The sequence below is a fragment of the Podarcis muralis genome, chromosome 1 (assembly GCF_964188315.1).
Source record: "Podarcis muralis chromosome 1, rPodMur119.hap1.1, whole genome shotgun sequence".
NCBI classification, from domain to species: Eukaryota; Metazoa; Chordata; class Lepidosauria; order Squamata; family Lacertidae; genus Podarcis; species Podarcis muralis.
Genome location: NC_135655.1, coordinates 80204517 through 80220925, shown reverse-complemented (window position 1 = coordinate 80220925; position 16409 = coordinate 80204517). Strand labels below are relative to the sequence as shown.

General features: G+C 45.7%; 3 protein-coding genes across 7 annotated transcripts in view; 1 reads left to right on the top strand and 2 right to left on the bottom strand.

The window, feature by feature from the left end:
* Window positions 1–576: 576 nt before the first annotated feature.
* On the top strand, window positions 577–15406 carry TMEM216 (transmembrane protein 216). 2 transcript variants are annotated; one of them, XR_013393841.1, is made up of 6 exons: window positions 577–777; window positions 1462–1563; window positions 1877–1969; window positions 2913–3114; window positions 4234–4407; window positions 11906–15406. XR_013393841.1 is itself a non-coding variant. In XM_028737307.2 (5 exons), the coding sequence occupies exons 1-5, from the start codon at window positions 765–767 to the stop codon at window positions 4247–4249; spliced, it is 426 nt and encodes a 141-aa protein (XP_028593140.1). In that variant the 5' UTR covers window positions 577–764; the 3' UTR covers window positions 4250–4873. The 2 variants fall into 2 exon arrangements, 1 of the variants encoding a protein (XP_028593140.1); XM_028737307.2 differs by lacking the exon at window positions 11906–15406 and having other exon boundaries at window positions 4234–4873.
* On the bottom strand, window positions 4233–12982 carry LOC114600691 (fascin-like). Its single transcript, XM_028737197.2, has 7 exons — window positions 12677–12982; window positions 11689–11938; window positions 9872–10153; window positions 8683–8801; window positions 7095–7248; window positions 6074–6247; window positions 4233–5482 (listed from the first exon to the last, which is right to left on the bottom strand). Exons 1-7 carry the CDS (start codon window positions 12980–12982, stop codon window positions 5283–5285), a joined length of 1485 nt encoding a protein of 494 aa, XP_028593030.2. The 3' UTR covers window positions 4233–5282.
* Window positions 13927–16409, bottom strand: part of CPSF7 (cleavage and polyadenylation specific factor 7) — a 22344-nt gene continuing 19861 nt past the window's right edge. For all 4 annotated transcript variants that reach the window (XM_028737222.2, XM_028737212.2, XM_028737231.2 and 1 more), the window contains exon 10: window positions 13927–15902. The gene's annotated coding sequence lies outside the window, so the exon portion shown is untranslated. The remainder of the gene's footprint in view (window positions 15903–16409) is intronic.

Genomic DNA, 16409 nt, shown 5'->3' with positions numbered 1-16409 from the left:
CAATACCCAAGAAATCTTGTACTCTAAAATGTGGGGCAGGACTCCTAACAATAGAATTAATTGTGGAACGCTGTGGGCCTTTGATGGAATAATAAAAAAGCTTTTGAGGGCAGGAGGGGATACTGGGTAACTTGTTAAGTGGTGGATTTGGGAGTGGATTTTCGGATATATACGAGCTAGGTGCCGTTTGAGCCATGTGAACTAAGCAATCCGAGGTGCTTTGTATGATGTGCGTGTGTGTATGTTGTCCCCACTTCCCGGGGAAAAAACTTGTAAAATCTAAAATAAAAATGTGCGTATGAGGAAAGGGTGGAAGAAAAACGTTACATAACAAGCAAAGAAATAGGTGTCGCTCCTTGTCAGAAGGCGAGAGAACGGAGCCCCTGCGTTTATTTCCTGCCTCCACAACTCGCGCGGAGGAAGCGCGGGTAGCATTCATTGGTTACCATGGAGACGAGGCGACGCCGTCCCCGCTCGGAATCTGGGCCTCCGCCCCAAAGAGACGCGGCTCGATATCCGGTATCGCATGGAGCTTTTTGCCTTTCTAACGGGTCTTCCGGCACAAAGAGGCCAGGGATAGAGCGGCTCTGCTCTGCGTCCTTTCGGTCTAACGTGCTGGGAGCGAGGGAGCGAGCGCGCGCCTCGCCAACCCAGACCTTTCTGCCTCCGCGAACGCTGCGCGCCACTCCGCCCTCTCCCGCTTCCGTGCAGTCAGCTCCGCCGGAAGTGGGTTTCCTGCGTAGCGGTTTCCATGGCGATGGAAGATGGCGCCTCGCAGTAAGTCGGGGTCCCGGCAGTGTTCTAGGGCCCTGGGGGCTGCGAGGTCACGTCACCGCGACTGATCCCCGTGGAAGGCTCGGCTCTTCTTGATTCCCACCCCGCTCGCCCGGCCCGCCGCTCAGGACACCCCGAGCCCTGCAGCAGGGACGGGAACCGGGCTCCGGCTGCAGCCCGGCAGCGACGGCGGGGATCTGACGGCATCCCGCCAAGCGCTCCCGGAGCGAAGGGGAGGGAGGCAGAGTGGCCCCCGGGTCCCCAGAGCCTGATGAGGGGCCTCTTCGCTCAGCCTAGCGCTGAGCTTCCCCAGAAAAACCATTCTGCCAGAGGAGGGTGGTAGACTCGAGGCCACGTCCTGCGGGAGGCTGCCCCTTCGCAACCCTCTCCTAGTAAAGCTGCCCAAATACGGGGTTTTGGACCCTTCCAAGGGGTTCTCAGATCGGTGGGGTTTTTATTCTCTGCTGCTGGTTGGTTTCCCTTTGCCTGAGGTATGTTAGACCATTTGCTGAGGTTCCACGCTAAGCTGGTGAGGACACAGCACCCCAGTTTTGAGCTCACAACAAAGGAAGTGTACATAAACTCTAATATAGTCTCTCAAGAAAGTTTGTACTGCTCCTCTTTAAGAGGTGAGAGTGGAACACAAAATGTGTACCCCATAGATAATCATATTCTGGTTTCACCTAGATCGCCAGCTCTCCTCCACCCCTCTGGAGATTCTCCTGTTCCTGAACGGCTGGTATTATGCAACATATTTTCTGTTGGAGATTTTCATATTTGTCTATAAAGGTGAGTCTTTGAAGGGATGATATGTTTGGGTTGCCTGCAGGCTTTTTTTACGCATTTACCTTGTGGCTCTCGCCTGAAGAAAGTGAAAGAACAAAGTGGATAGTGTAATTATTTATTCCTCACCTAGCTGCTTGAGAGTTCACAGCCTTTTTCAGAACCATCCATGTCCCACTGTTTGTTGTCATTCTAGCTGCTACATTAGATGTTAACCAACATCAGCCCCTCTTCTTTTATTAAGGAATTCATTAAATGGGAAGAGGCATCTGGCTTTGCTGTTCTCTTAATGCACATGTCCATTTGTGTACCCGCTTAGGACTCCTGTTGCCCTACCCCTCTGCCAATTTGGCTTTGGACCTGATTATGCTTTTTCTCTATCTTGGGATTGAAGTGACCCGGATATTTTTTGGTGAGTATTCAATAAAAATGTTCCCACAAGTAGTGCACTCACCTGCCATTTTGTGAGCATCTTTGATGGCACTTGACCTGAAAAGATGACTCCTGGGGAAACCCAGCCAGATGGGCAGGATATGAATAAAATTTTGTTGTTGTTGTTGTTAATGTGGTTCACTCATCGATAAATTCTGCTTCTCCAACAGCAAAGGTGTTTGAGAGTAGAGTAGTTGAGCAGAGTGTAAAGTGCTGACAGTGCCTTCACTCCATCATTCTAGGTCTTCCTAATTATTCTGCTGAACTGGAATAGGTGCCTCCAATGAAATGATGCCCAAAGGCTGAAAAAGGGGCTCTGTGGTACATTCCCTCATTCAGGAGTAGGTAGGAGGCAAGACAACATTATGCGGGTGGAAATATGAGATCCCATTCATCCAGTCTGACTGTCCTTCCTGACCTGAGACTAGCTTATGAACTACAGTACAAATGTTAAATGCAAAATCCCATTCCTTAATCTCAGTTAAATGATTCTTGATTCAGGTAGATAGCCGTGTTGGTCTGACGTAGTCAATATATATATATATATTTAAAAAATTAAAAAAATGTTCAGTCATCAACAGGTTTACCATACCCATTGAGCCAATCACCCATCTCCTACTACCCTTCCAAGAAATACCCCACCCCACTTCCCATTATATATAAGGATCTGGTGATTTCTGTTTCAGTGTATCTGAAGAAGTGTGCATGCACACGAAAGCTTATACACAGAACAAACTTAGTTGGTCTCTAAGGTGCTACTGGACAATTTTTTAATTTTTTAACTTATTTAGTTAAATGAGTTAAATGAGAACTGATCCCTGAAAAGTAGAGCTATTCATTTTGTGCCCTCAGATTCCAAATATTGTGGCTTTTATGCTGAACAGGTTATGCATTTTCTTTTTCATATTTTCTGTGTATGGCAGGCTCAAAAGGGAACCTCTGTCAACGGAAAGTACCACTTGCTATCAGTCTGGCTTTAACCTTTCCAGCAGCAGTGATGGCAGCCTATTATCTGCTGCTGCAGACTTATGCTCTGCGGCTAGAGGCCATCCTTAATGCTATCCTCCTCCTCTTCTATGCTGTGGAGCTGTTACTGGGTGTTCTCACTCTGGCTGCCTTCTCCAGGTACTTTACTTGCCTACCATTATGGTATTTTAGGGAAATATTTTTTTATGTGCATTGATTAGATTTTGTTTTTTAAGACACTGACTGTACTTACATGTAATGTTGGGTTTAGTGCTATATGGAAAGGTCTAAGTGAAGTTTCAGGCTCGTGTGTGAGTCCCCATATCCTCTTCCTTTATGGCTGGGAGGACGTGGAAGGATTTACTTTCACTTTTAAATAATCCCCGTTTAGCATCATGTTGGAACCAAGGATCCTGGTTTAAAACAACAAAAGTCCTGTGTCACGTTAAAAAGTATCAAATTAGTTATGGCATAAGTTTTCATGGACTAGCTTAAACTGTAATAAACTGTAATAAATGTGTTAGCTTAGCCTTTAATGTCCCCCAAAGACTGGACAATATTCAACCAAATATCCACACTAGTGCAAGGATTAGTATTAGTACAGTGGGACCTCTGTGCCCCATGCCATTCCCAGAGCAGATTTAAGGGGCATGCAGGTGGGGAAAATGTTCAATTGCACAAGGAGAAATCTTTCTTCTTAGCGCTGTGTTGAATGCAAACCTTTGTTATACTCTCTGGAAATTGGTATACTGTAACTCTGATCAGTTTAAGAAGCCAACTTCATAACCCATAGTGTGAAGTTGATTTATTATGGCACTTACCAGAGTTTTAAACCAGGATTCCTGGTTCAGACATAATGCTAAGCTAGGATTCTTTAAAAGTAGAATTAAATAGAGAACATAAAATCCTGCTGAAGTCCTCCTTGGCTGTTGTGGGAGAACATGCAGGTTTGACGTTCTTTTTCTGATTGATTCAGGCTCAATGATGTAATGCTAAATTGCAGAGGTGGCTTATCATATATTTATGTTGGTTGGCTTATTTCTTCAAACAGGGGAATCAATGGAATAGAACATGGGCTCCCCAGATGTTGCTAGACAACTTCCATCATCACTGACTATTGGCTATGGTGGGAGTTGGATTCCAACATCTGGAGGGCTGCAGGTTCCCCATCCTTAGAATAGGTGTTCAGTCTGTTCCAATGTAAATTGGGTAAGAAGGCAGAGGTATTTGCTGTCGCTGTTGCTAAGATCCTCACGTTTCGCTCTCTAATTTCTGCAGTTTGGACTCTTACTGAGAACCTTTGTGGGCTGCAATGTATGGAACCGTGTGCTCTTCAGATTGGAGAGAGGCTGCATGAACCCTCCATTTCTGTGGCTGGAACAAGATGAGGTGTGGGTCCAATTCCCCCAATAAGCTGAAAGAAGCTCAACTTCTCATTTCAAGCTCATTCAGGTAGAGCAACCATTAGCAGGGTCTCCAGTGTCTGGAAACAGTTTTCATGAGATGACAGACCCACCCACCCTAACTAAGCTTGCAATCCTCCTGGAGGGTGCCAATTGATCCATTCCAACTTTGTACCTTGGGTAATTGACTCTCACAAGTCAAAAGACTATGGGCCAGTGAATGCCACCTAATAATCAGACTTTGCCTGCAGCTGGTGTGTCCTTTGAATTCCCCAGCGTGGTACATTCTAACAACTCAAGACTCTAGCATGTGTGCAGTGACTCAGGAGGGCAGTCTTGCTCATCCTCTCTAAGTGTTGTGTTACCTCCTGTGCCCTTTTCCTGAATGGGGGTAGGGATAAGGGCAGCAGGCCTTGTGCCCCTTCCCCCCAAACCAGTGTTGTTATTGGTGTGTATTGACAATTTGTGATACTTGGTTTTCTACTGCATCCTAGGAATAAATATTTATTTTTAAACTACTGTAGCTATGTGGAGCTTCAGACAAACATTGGTACAATGGGAGAACAGCGGTGCTCCTAGAAGCATGGGGGAACCCTCTTGGGGTGAAGAGAGGTACACATCTTTAAGATAACTGAGGCTTTGCAAATAATCCTAACTGCATGAAGGCGGTTCAGAAGGGACCTCATGGGCACAGAAAGTTTTTGCATAAGGAAATTCACATTCAAGGGTCCTGGCTTGGGTCTGCTGTAGGTAGCAGAGCTTTCATTTAGAGTTCAAGTATGCCCTGTGTGAGGGAGGATCTACGGAGGAAGGGTCATTTCCAAGAGGTCTAACACAGGGGCCAATTGGGCATCAGTTGAGATAAGCATGAAATAAGCCCACACAGAAAAAGTTTATTGGTGGGAAGAGCAGGGTCAGATGCTCTCAGAAATGGAACAGTGTTGCTCCAGATGCGTCTGAAGCCCCTGCCCATAGTCGGCCTCCTTGCTCAGCCACAAAAAACTTGTTGTTGGGTGCTTTGATGATCAGGCAGCTGGAGGATGCAAACTGGATGGTGAAATTGCTGGGACGGTCACTGTTTACCAAGATTTGTCCATCGTTATCCAGAGCCCAGTACTTGCTGCCTGCAGGTCAAGTGGCAGAATTAGTGGAAGGAAGGGTGAGGGTCAGGGAAGGTAGAGGTGTGGCAAGACCAGCTCTTGGATCTCTCCGACTTTTACGAGGTAAAAGAATCACAGGTAATTAGGATGTGCTTGTCATGGCAATACTAGGTATGGTTTAGAAAGAAACCATGTATAAAGTGAAAACATGACTGACACCTAGAATAATAGAGTTGGAAGGGACCCAAGGGTCATCTAGTCCAACCCCCTGCAACACAGGAATCACAGCTAAATCAACCATGACAGATGGCCATCCAACCTGAACAGTAGTTTATCCTTAATTGGGCCTAGGAAACTATTGTCCAGGGGTCATGGAGCAAAACAAATAGCAAAGGGGGGTGGGGAATAGTGACGATGCGCTCTTTTGCATTGTTTTGGTTTGGGAAAGCAAGTTTTGGCTCCCTCTTATGGCTACATATAAACTAGGCTTGTTTTTATAAAAACCCTTTGATGGCAGCTCCCATTTATGAGTAGGTCATGTTTCTCTCGCAACACAGATACTAGGAGACCCCAACCCCTTGGAATATACTTAGTCCCACCTGGAAACATACTAACCAACTTGGAAGTTGTAGTAGCCTTCCTCGGTGAGCGACAGGCTGCTGGCAACATAGCTGACGCAGTTCCCTTCCAACTTCCTCATGTCAGAACACAGACCCACGTAGCCGGCATCACTGTGCAGGACAAGCAGTGGCCGGTTCACCAGCACCAGCAGGAAATCTTCACTCTTCCCTGAAGGTACAAGGGAAACCTTTAGCATTGGCCGCACCTGGCTTTCAAAGAGAACTATTTTGCCACCCTTCCTTTTGCTCTCAAGAGGGAATCAGCTCCCCAGGGAAAGTCAACTTCAGTGCTAAAGATCAGGAAAAATCACCCCACACTGAGAAGCCAGGCTGAGTGTTGTAACAGAAATACTGTTCTTCCCTTGGGTTTTATCCCGATTTCTACTGTCAGTGGCATTTGCCCCAAGTTCATTCAAGTAACCACTATGGACAACAACTGCACAGCTATTTCTGGTGGTGGTTCCCCCCAAACTGGAACTCATTCTCTGACTGCTTCCCAGATCATATTACAGAAGCAATGTCAACCTACTTGGTATGCAGTTCTGGGGGCCAGGATTATATGCACAGAGGGGCAGTGTTTTGTGAGTCTTAGGATGTTTTTTTCTCTTTCATCTAGGCTGTATTTGTAGTGATGTTAGCTACTCCAAAGCGTAAGGGAGTGTAAACAGAACTCATTCCATCTTGCAAGAGCAAGATTATGAAAGTTTTGGTTGTTGGTTTCCAACATGAAGCCCTTGAGGTGTCTAAAAAGCCATTTCATAGGATGGGCTTAAGGTTGGCTCCCCATGTTCCAATTTTATATCCAGGGACAGCTTGGTTTCTGTGCAAAGACTTTCCCCACATTATTCCTCTAGAGAGCTATCTAGTGCAAGGCTGTCGCTTCCATTCCTTTCCCCTAGAACTACCTAAAGCTAATTTGCAGCTGGCAGTGTGCAGTCTCTTCCCACCCTAGCCGTGTTCACCTGTCCACACTGATGCCCTGGTGCTTGTAAGAGAAGCTCTCTACCAACTTGTACCTGCAGCTTTGGGAATTGCCAGGAGCTGTCCATTGGGCCGCATGGACACTTGCTTGTCTGCTATGCGGAGACACACCTTTTGGTCTTGGTACTGGATGTCGAACCAGACATTCCTGTCCTGTTTGGTGTTGCTGTTAATACAGTCATTAGGACCCTGCAAAAGACAGGATGCATTCGTTGGAAAGTGCTTTTTGTGTTTTTGGGTTACTTTGACTGATAGAAACCTTCTGTAGCAGTCCCTTTATCAGCTACGTTCTGAGATCCATGTTGATATATTTTCAGTGGAAGGTATTTGGTGCTGCATCAAGACTGAGAATTCCATTGTGGTAGGTGACGCAACACAAGAGTACAGCAATGCATGAGCTTCTCAATACCAGGGAGGTTAGTCCAGCAGTAGTTACCTCCAAAAGGGGAAGGTTTCTAACATCAGCAAGCTAGGGATGGTGGTGGACCTTGGCTTTATTCAAAGCCACTTTATTGTTGACTTCACACTTCAAGTTGCACTATGTGAACCATAGCCCAGACTGAAGCCAAACTATAAGATTTCTAAATGGTATGTTAGATGTGCAGTATAGGTTTTGAAGCACAACAAAAATCTGCAAAATTTCTGACTAGGGTTCATAGCAGATAGTGTAAGTGCACACCATGAACAATACAGCCAGAAGACCACCTTCAACTCTACTTATAAGTTTCATTTAGTTCAACAAGTTTTACTCCTAGGTAAGTGAATAGCAGACCTGAAAAAGATGTCTCCAGCGCTCCGGGCTTAATCAGTTAGCTTTTTCTTAAGAGGTTGTTCAGGAAGATGTGCATTCCTACTGCACACTTACATATTTCATCTGTGGCAGGGATGAGAAACCTGAGGCCCTCAATATGTTGGAGTAATAACTGCCAGCCAATGATCAAGGACAATAGGCATTTGAGTACAACAACTCGAGAGCCACAGGTTCTCCATCCTCAGTGTACAAAAAACAAATTTTCACTTTTCCACAAGGAGGATTGTGTATAATTTGCTTTGTAGAATAGAGTAACTCCCCCCACCCGCACTAAAGTTGACAAAAATATTTTGGAAAAGGACTGAGACAGCCCTTACTAACATTAACAAACAAGTCCAGGACCAAGAGCTATCTTCTGCTATTTAACAAGCCTCCTTTTATCAGTACTCACCCACCTCCTTGCTCACATTTAAAAGAATTCCAGATTAAGTTAGTGCACCACAATCTGGGCACAGATGTATCCAGTGGAAGCTGATCCACTTGGGCAAAAGGGGCCCTGCCCCACCATCCTCACTCTGCCCTTGATCAGTCCCCCCATTCTCACTTACAACCAGTCGTGGGGTGGGGCTGCCTGTCAGCTTCCTCCCTCCTTAGTCTCAGTGTTGCCCATTGTAGAATATAGTCAGAAGGAGGTTGGGGACAAGACTGGAATGAGTGGCTGTGGCTGAAAAAAGCTTGGGGCTTTCTGCATGCAAAGCAGGTGCTCTACCACCTACGAACTGCAGTCCTTCTCCATAGTTAGGAAACAATTTGAAATAGCTGGTCCTGCCTGATCACTGCTGTTCCTCGTAATGCGTGGCAGGCACACTCACCAAGGACATATACGCGCCGCTGTGGCTACGGAAGCAGACCTTCTTTGTGGTGTCATCAAACAGCACCTGGAAGATCTCGGTGTTGCCAACAGCCATAGCATTGGCATAGAGATCAGCACCTGCAGGGGGCAAGGAAGAAACACCCGAGGTCAGCATTCCTACATATGCCATTGCCCACTCCTTGCAGGCTGAAATCAGTGCTTCATGGATGGAAAGAGGAAAACATTGTGCAGAGAATGGGGGCATTGTTTGTGTGTCAACTGACCTAGGATCATTTGGACCTTCCTATCTTTATCTTTGGAGGAAGACAAAACATCACGTGCAAGCCTAAATTCAAATCCTCTTTCAGATCTGGATTAATTGTGCACAAGTTAAATGTGCCGTAAGTTGCTGGCTTGCTGTACTTTGTTTCTTCCAAAGGAGTGCAGTGTGTGGATTCAAGTAACCTGTCTCACCAGGGGAGCCCGATGGAAGATCTCTGGCTACATGGCTTCTCCCATGGCCCCCCAAATCTGCACTGCAGGTTCAAGACAACCCCCGAACAGTGTATGTGGGAAAGGTGAAATCACTTCATCTGGGAAGCAGAACAATCGCCTTAAAGTGACATTGAATTCCATCCTGGGTTTCTCTAGTCAAAGCACTTTGTGTGGTTTTCTTCCAGTCTTCTTGCCCTAGTTCTATAGCTACACCATTCATTTCCTCAGGTTTTTGCTTTTTCAGCTCACAACCTACTTAGCCCCATTTCGATTGGCCATCTTGTATTCTGGTTAGCCTCCCTAGCACTTCTGTCACACCACTTTTAATAAGAAATGCTGTGGTTTTTTTCAGGGACCGTAATCTTACTCGATCCTTGCTACTTCAATTGTATGTGCCCTTTTTCTGCTTCTTACTTCTGCACCCTCTCTTCAGCCATCTTGCCTCTGAGGTCCCAGCATCTAAGCTTACCTGCCTTCTAAGAACTCCTCCCAGCCTTCACCCTGCCTCCCAAGTCAGTCTTATCTCAGTTTTACCCAACCAAACTGACAACTGCCCCATTGCTCGCAGAATGTGGACTACCACTGTGCCTCATTTCCTGAGCAGGTGGAATGGTCACAAACATTCCATCTCATCAGACCGGAAAAGCCAATCAGCTGCAGAGGCTTCACAAAGTGCAATGCAATATAGATAGTGCTGTTTTCTCCTGACTTACCTGGCCTGCAGCAAATGAACTTGTTAGTAGAAGAAGAGCGCATAGAGACCTGGGCAGGGCTGGATTCCATGCTGAAGAGTTCCTCCCGTCCAGGTTTGTCCATCTTTACGGTTCTCATGCTACCCTCTCGCCCAGTCAAGTACTTTCCCTCCTCATCCCGCAGAGCGACCAAGCCGCCATGCACCTCCAGGGAGTACAAAGTTTGTGGGGTAACATCTGGTACCAGTGAGCCGTTGGAAGCCAACAGTTTGCCAGCCCCATTCCTCAATCCATACTTCTTTGCTGGAGACAAAGGCGAGAGAGATGAGAGGTTGACAGCAGCTTGGTGTTCAGTCCTGGAAAAGAATCTCCAAATCAATTGTCTTACAAAGCAGCATCAGGGCTGATGCTTGTTTCACTGCAGAATTGCCACACAGGCCCACCCTGCCTGCAGTTCCAAACACTAACCCTTTAGAGCACACTAGTCCTGTTCGCCCTTAACATTTCCCATTGTATTTCCCTTACCCAGAATCTCATATATCATTTGTACATGTGTGTAAACAGCCCCCTGTGCTTTGTTCTGATAGGCAAGTTGAGGTTCATTGGGCCTCAGCTTTGTACAGCATTGGTGGTGCTGATACTGCATTTGTTTCCTCGTAGATTACACCCTATTTTTCTTGCATAGTTACTTTGGGGGTTTACATGTGTGCTTGATAAAGCTAGAGGCCATGAGGCCCTACCCAGGTATAGTGAGATGTGCCATGGGCACATGCAGGCTGAGATCGGGATTGAAGTCATGTTCCCATCTGCACTAATACACACCTTTATCCACACTACATGCGTGTTTTAAAAACTGGTTGTACTAGATTCTTTAGCCTAGTGTGCAATTTCACTTAAAAGTGTGTGTGTGAGAGTGGGGAACCTCCAACATCAATACGGTCAGGAAAGAGGATTTGCACTTGGAAACTTCTCTGCACAGACAATTCCCTTTCTTGCCTTATTTGGAAAGTTTGCACTGGTGTCTAACTTACCAGAAAGTCTTGCATAGGGCAATTAGTAGTTCTAAGAATTACCCAAGCTAATTAATGATGTTAAGGAAATCAAAATTCCTGCCAGCCACAGTGACTTCTTGGGTAAACAGAATTTGAATTCACCTGGTATGTATGGGGAAAATTGCCTTCTCTCACCATTGGACTCCAGACCTATTGGAGGAGATGCAAATGACTCAAACTGAACTTTTTCACACATCAATAACAGAGGACTATCTTAGAAGGTGCTTGGGTGGCTTTTGGATAGAGATGTGTAAATAAGGCAGTGTCACTCAAACTTTTTGAATTAAGACCTTCCACTTAGAAGCACTTACTGCCTTCCCAGGCCACCCCACCCACCTGTAGCACTTAGAAATCCTCAGGTACAGGTAAAATCACAAGCAGACAAACATCTGTAGAATAAAGTAGCAACTTTCTCACTGTGGGAGGAGAAAGCCTGTGACCGGTACAGACTTTCTCCAACTCTCAAATTTCTTAAGTCTTTCCAGGTGTTCAGACTTACCCCAGGTTGTCTGCTCCATAGTTGGAGAGGATAACAGAAAACTTTAAACAATCCTTAGTTCAGAAGCAGCAACTTTCTTGTTAGTATGGTAGCTATAAGTCCTCATCTGCAATACGAATTACTGTAAGTGTGTGTGTGTGTGTGTAACCCTACAGCAGAATGAAAGCTTGTTTTGCTTCTTTAACACGCTCCCCCAACAAAGGGGGGGGGGGAGATGTGTGTTACAGTATTAGAGAGAAAAATTGACATATCAATTGAAAACAAAATAGGAAAATGCCACCACCCACCTCTGAAATCATAGTAGATAGTGATGACTGATTCAGCCCCCCAGGGCATGTCACGGTCACAGCGCAGCACCCCCGTTTTATCGTCACACCGCACATAACGCTTCCTGTTGGGGTTGTACATGGCAACATTGGGGTGCACAGCCAGGTGGAGGGTCCATTTTTCAGTTTCGGTGGCAGCCTGGGCAAAGCAAGTGACGTTCTCCTCTGCTCCACCCAGGTAGCGCTTGGACTGTTCATTTTGCAAGGACACCTGCAGGGAGGGAAGGATGTCTGGTCAGCTACATTGCCCAAGACAAGAAAAGCAAGAATACTGTCAATGAGCAAAGAACATGGCAGAATAAAATTCAGGTATCATTACACCAATTACGTTACACCTTTGGGCTTATGGAGTTGCCATGATCACCTAAATTCCATTGTGCAACAGCTGTTTCCAGTTGTGGATAGGAAGTGGCTAGGGCACCTTGAAGGATACACCAGGCAACTCTTAGCACAGGGACTCAAATAAGCTATTCAGACACATTCTCTCCCCTTCAGCCCATAGTGGCTATCATACTGTTTGGCCACGGGGCAAAGAGCTTCCCAAGGAGACCATTGGCGGGGGGGAAGAGTCCAGGGACATTTTGCACTCTTCCTGATGCACTTTACAGCACTGGAGTGCAGGAATCTGCTGCCTGAACTTACCTGTAAGAATCTAGAAAAACCCTGCTTCTCACCACAGCAAACTAGTCTGCAAATCGAGCTCAATCCTGCCCTCATTTCTGCCTCTTAATTGTAAAAAACATTTGTAAGCAAAACAAGAGGTCCACATTTGGTCAATAGCGGAATAGTTTTGAGGCCCTATTGAGGCAACTTTAAACATTGTTTTCCTACCTTCTGCCCTCCGTCTCACCCACCCACCCAACCCTTTGTCCAGAATTCCAGCCCGATAATATCAAACATAAGCTACACTTGAGAGATAGGATGCTTGTGCCTGGGTGAGAGATAGCACCTTGCCATCTGGATACTGATGCAAGAGAAAGAAGGTCTGAGGCCCTGGTTTGTCCTGGTCACAGGTGACTTTTCCATTTGCGTCAGCCGCCAAGTAGCGTTTCAGTGCACTGATCAGGTGAAGCTTTTGGCCAGCCCCTTCTCCTGGGCCAGCTGCCCCAGCTCCCTGTGGGCTCACAAACTGCAGTACCCACAACTGGCGAGGCTTCAGTTGCTTGCCTGTGGCTGCCACCTGGAAACGGAAAGGTTCAGCAGTCAGGTACCGGTTGGCCGCATTAACAAGGCCAAATTCTAGTGAGTATGTCATGGTGAGAATGACAAGAGACTTGAATGGTACCCATTCATCAGACCAGTTATCTGGGCTCACTTGAGATTAATCCTGGTCCCTTAGATCACAATCATCACCTAGCAACCAGGTAAACCCACCCACTCAGCATTAAGCCCCTCCCACAGACTGTTCACCACTCAAGCTGCATTCTGAAAGTACTACCACCTCATCCGCCAGTCACAGGCAAATGCCCTTTTATGACAAACCTTCAGGAAGGTGAAACACAAACCATCTGTGCAAGCCTATGATCCCCAGAAACATTTCACTGAATACCACTAGCAATCAGGACAATATTCTTGTAACTGAACCTTTTCCTGCCATAGACAGAAAGCCCTTATATGCTATTATATTTCCTTGCATCCTTGCCTGATAATATTCAATTTCACGTGAAAGGCACAATCCCCTTTCAAAGTGTTTGAGTTTCATCAGTTTCCATCATGGCTTCATTTCCCCATCTCTGTTCAGCATAATGCTTATCCCTTTTTATGAAACCTGTGATTTCTGTTCATGTTTTCCAGAGCAAATATTTTTTAAAGGAGCTCCTTAAAATGATGCTGAGCATCAAATCTTCATTCAGTGTACTGATTTCACACTGGCAGAAATTCTCAAGGGTCTCAAATCTTTCCTTGGCTTGCTACCAGACACTCCCCTTTAAATGGAGATGACTGAGAGATAGAAGCTTTTAAAAAATCATTTTAATATGTGTACATAAAGTGGGTTTGGAACTAGTTTAGCAGTACATAAAACCATGGTTGTACAAGGGCTACTACCCAAAATATGGCACTTGTCTTATCTATCCATCTTCTTTTCCATATCAAGGTCTCCCCCCTGCTCCCGCTCATATTTAGTGGAGATTCTAGAAAACAGCTCACCCAGCATTCAAAATAGTTACAAAATGAAAAGAAGCCATACAATGCAGTATAAAAGATTGACAATATCATCAAGTTTATTACACAATTTCCAACCTATCAGAAAAAGACAAACAAATCAAATCACGAAGAACAGGGGTGGGTGAGTTGAGAGGAACCAAGGCTATGTTTCTGTTGTTTCATTTCTTTCTTTTCTTACTTCCATTATTTCAAAACAAACTAAAAATGTCCATTATGTAAAAAGCAACTTTTCCAATCATCAATTTTTAATATATTTTACAGTTTAAGTTGTCACTCCATTGCTTACACAACTTTCCCCGTTTTATTTTTTTTAAAAAAAACCACATTTAGAGCTGAGCACCTCTGTGATCAACAGTACAAAAGGAGGTGCCACATCACACAAGAACATCCTTTGCCAGACACCACCCCCTCCGCCCACAACATTGTTCTGCGAGACAAAACAGGGTCCTTCTACAAGGGAGGCTTCACCATGCAGCTGAACAATCACATTAAGTGTTCGTGAACACAACAGATGCTTGGCCTCACTACCGAGATCCAGTTGCTGGAGACTGCATATTCCAGGGTGTAACGTGTTACCTTGATTTTAAGTAACTGGGTGCTCAGGCTAGGATGGAGCAATGAAAGCTGAAAATGAACACCCGAAGGGTTGCAACTCAAAGATGAGAGCTTAGTCAAGAACTCTGCAGGTGCTTTTGTCCCATAATGCTCCAAACACGCAGGTTTTTGCTGCAACTGGTCTCAAAGGGCTGCCTGGTGACTAGAGTGGCTCCAGAAACCCTACTTACGATTACATAACACAGCTAAATATGGTGGTGTGAAGAGACACCTCCCACTGTCTCTAATCGTCTCCCTAGACTGGCATGCCAGAGATCAGTGAGGTATGGTGCTATCTGAAGCAAACTCATGAGTGAACCACTCCAAAAAGGAACTCCTTTTAAAAGGAGGCAGGGGCCAAGGAAAGCTCTGGACCTTAAATCAACACGTTCAACAAGTACATCACATAGAATTTTAAAAATGCTTAGGGTGTGCTGCATTCGGTAACTTCCAGGTAGCCCCAGCTTGACTTTGCCCCTTTCCATTCTATGGTCTCCGTTCACAACACTTCCTCTACAACAAGGAAGGCGGCAATCTGGGAGGGGCTGGCCCCAGAAACAAAGGTTTACATCAGAAGTTACAACTGGAGCAGCTATTGCATGAAACAAAGCAAGGAAAAATGGTTAGCAAATCAGTGGAAAGCGGACCTGCAGTAGCCAGATCTATTTTTTAAGGGAGATTCAATGTTGTGAGCCGGTTGACCAACGCAGGCCCCTCTAGAAGAAGCCAGGTAGAAAGGAGGTGACATTTTCCCGCAACTAAAGGAGGAAGGGAGAAGAGGGGTCACCCGAAGAAGCAGCCAGCCTGCCTTCCACCCTAGCAGGGAAATACTGTTTTCTAAGCTGTGTACAACGGTGCTGGAGGGCGAGACTGAAGCTGCTTGGGGAAAAGGATCAGATTTAAGGAGGAATGGATGCCTCGATGCCTAAGAAAACAATGCAACGTGGACCGTGGACACGAGTTCCGGGGAGAATAGGGTCAGACATCTCATACTGTGCTGAAGCACCAGTTTTTCTCGCAGGAGATGAGCTGGATGGGCTGCTTCCCCAGTGCTCCTAAAAAAGCCACGGAAAGGAAAGAGGCGAGAGACCTCTGTGGAAAGCACCATTCTCTTTGGGTCCAAGAATCCATGGATTGAAGTGGCCCCCTGGTCACGGTGGCTCAGACAACCAACCCCTCCCACCCTCCAAGTCATTCAGTGCTTCTCCATCAAGCAGCAGCGACAGCACACAGGCAGAGCTCAGGTCCCAATACCATGGTGTGCCAGATGGAGTTCTGCAGGCAAAGTCCCTTCCAAGGGGTCCGGAAAGAGCAGAGGGCAGTGGGAAGGAGGGGGTGGAGAAGCCTCCATATTTTAGTCTTGATTAAGGAGAGGAGATAAGAGTCCATAAAAACACTGAATGCTTCCCACGCTCCTAGAAAGAGACAAAACAAAATTGGAAACGCCAGTAAGTTCTATAGCACTTTCAAAGAGGTTTGTTGAGAATTTTGTTCATTAACCCTGGACTGTAACTCCATGGGGAAGTCACAGTTATTTCCACATGCAATAGGGAACCAAAGCTACAGGGTTGTCTTAGCTCATGGTTGAACTGGACTAGACTCAGCACTTTACCCACTGAATCAAACTTACTCTCAAGTCAGACTCATCACCACCTTAGGTGCTAGTCACATTCATAAAGCAAAGAGGGTGGTGAGATTGCAAGGCTATGTTTTACTTATTTTTGTAGTTTCTACTCCACTTTTTATTCCAGGGCACCCAAGGCAGATTGCCATTGGGGAAAAATGGCTAATTTTCAAGTTAGAGAAGTTATTCTACCAATACTAGTCTGTGATGCTCCTCTTGAATTAAAAGATCTGAACTCTTTTTTTTTGCAATTTCTCTCCCTTATGCTAGGTCTGAGAATTCAAAGTCAGTTGGATTT

What these genes read in the sequence shown, in the direction of transcription:
- LOC114600691 (XM_028737197.2), bottom strand. Translation starts at nt 12,982, where the DNA reads ATGACATACTCACTAGAATTTGGCCTTGTTAATGCGGCCAACCGGTAC. An exon ending in GTTCATTTGCTGCAGGCCAG is followed by an intron (nt 8,802 to 9,871) that starts GTAAGTCAGGAG and finishes TGCCCCCTGCAG; the next exon opens with GTGCTGATCTCTATGCCAAT. An exon ending in GCGGCGCGTATATGTCCTTG is followed by an intron (nt 7,249 to 8,682) that starts GTGAGTGTGCCT and finishes TGTCTTTTGCAG; the next exon opens with GGTCCTAATGACTGTATTAA.
- TMEM216 (XM_028737307.2), top strand. An exon ending in TTTCATATTTGTCTATAAAG is followed by an intron (nt 1,564 to 1,876) that starts GTGAGTCTTTGA and finishes GTACCCGCTTAG; the next exon opens with GACTCCTGTTGCCCTACCCC. An exon ending in AGTGACCCGGATATTTTTTG is followed by an intron (nt 1,970 to 2,912) that starts GTGAGTATTCAA and finishes TGTGTATGGCAG; the next exon opens with GCTCAAAAGGGAACCTCTGT.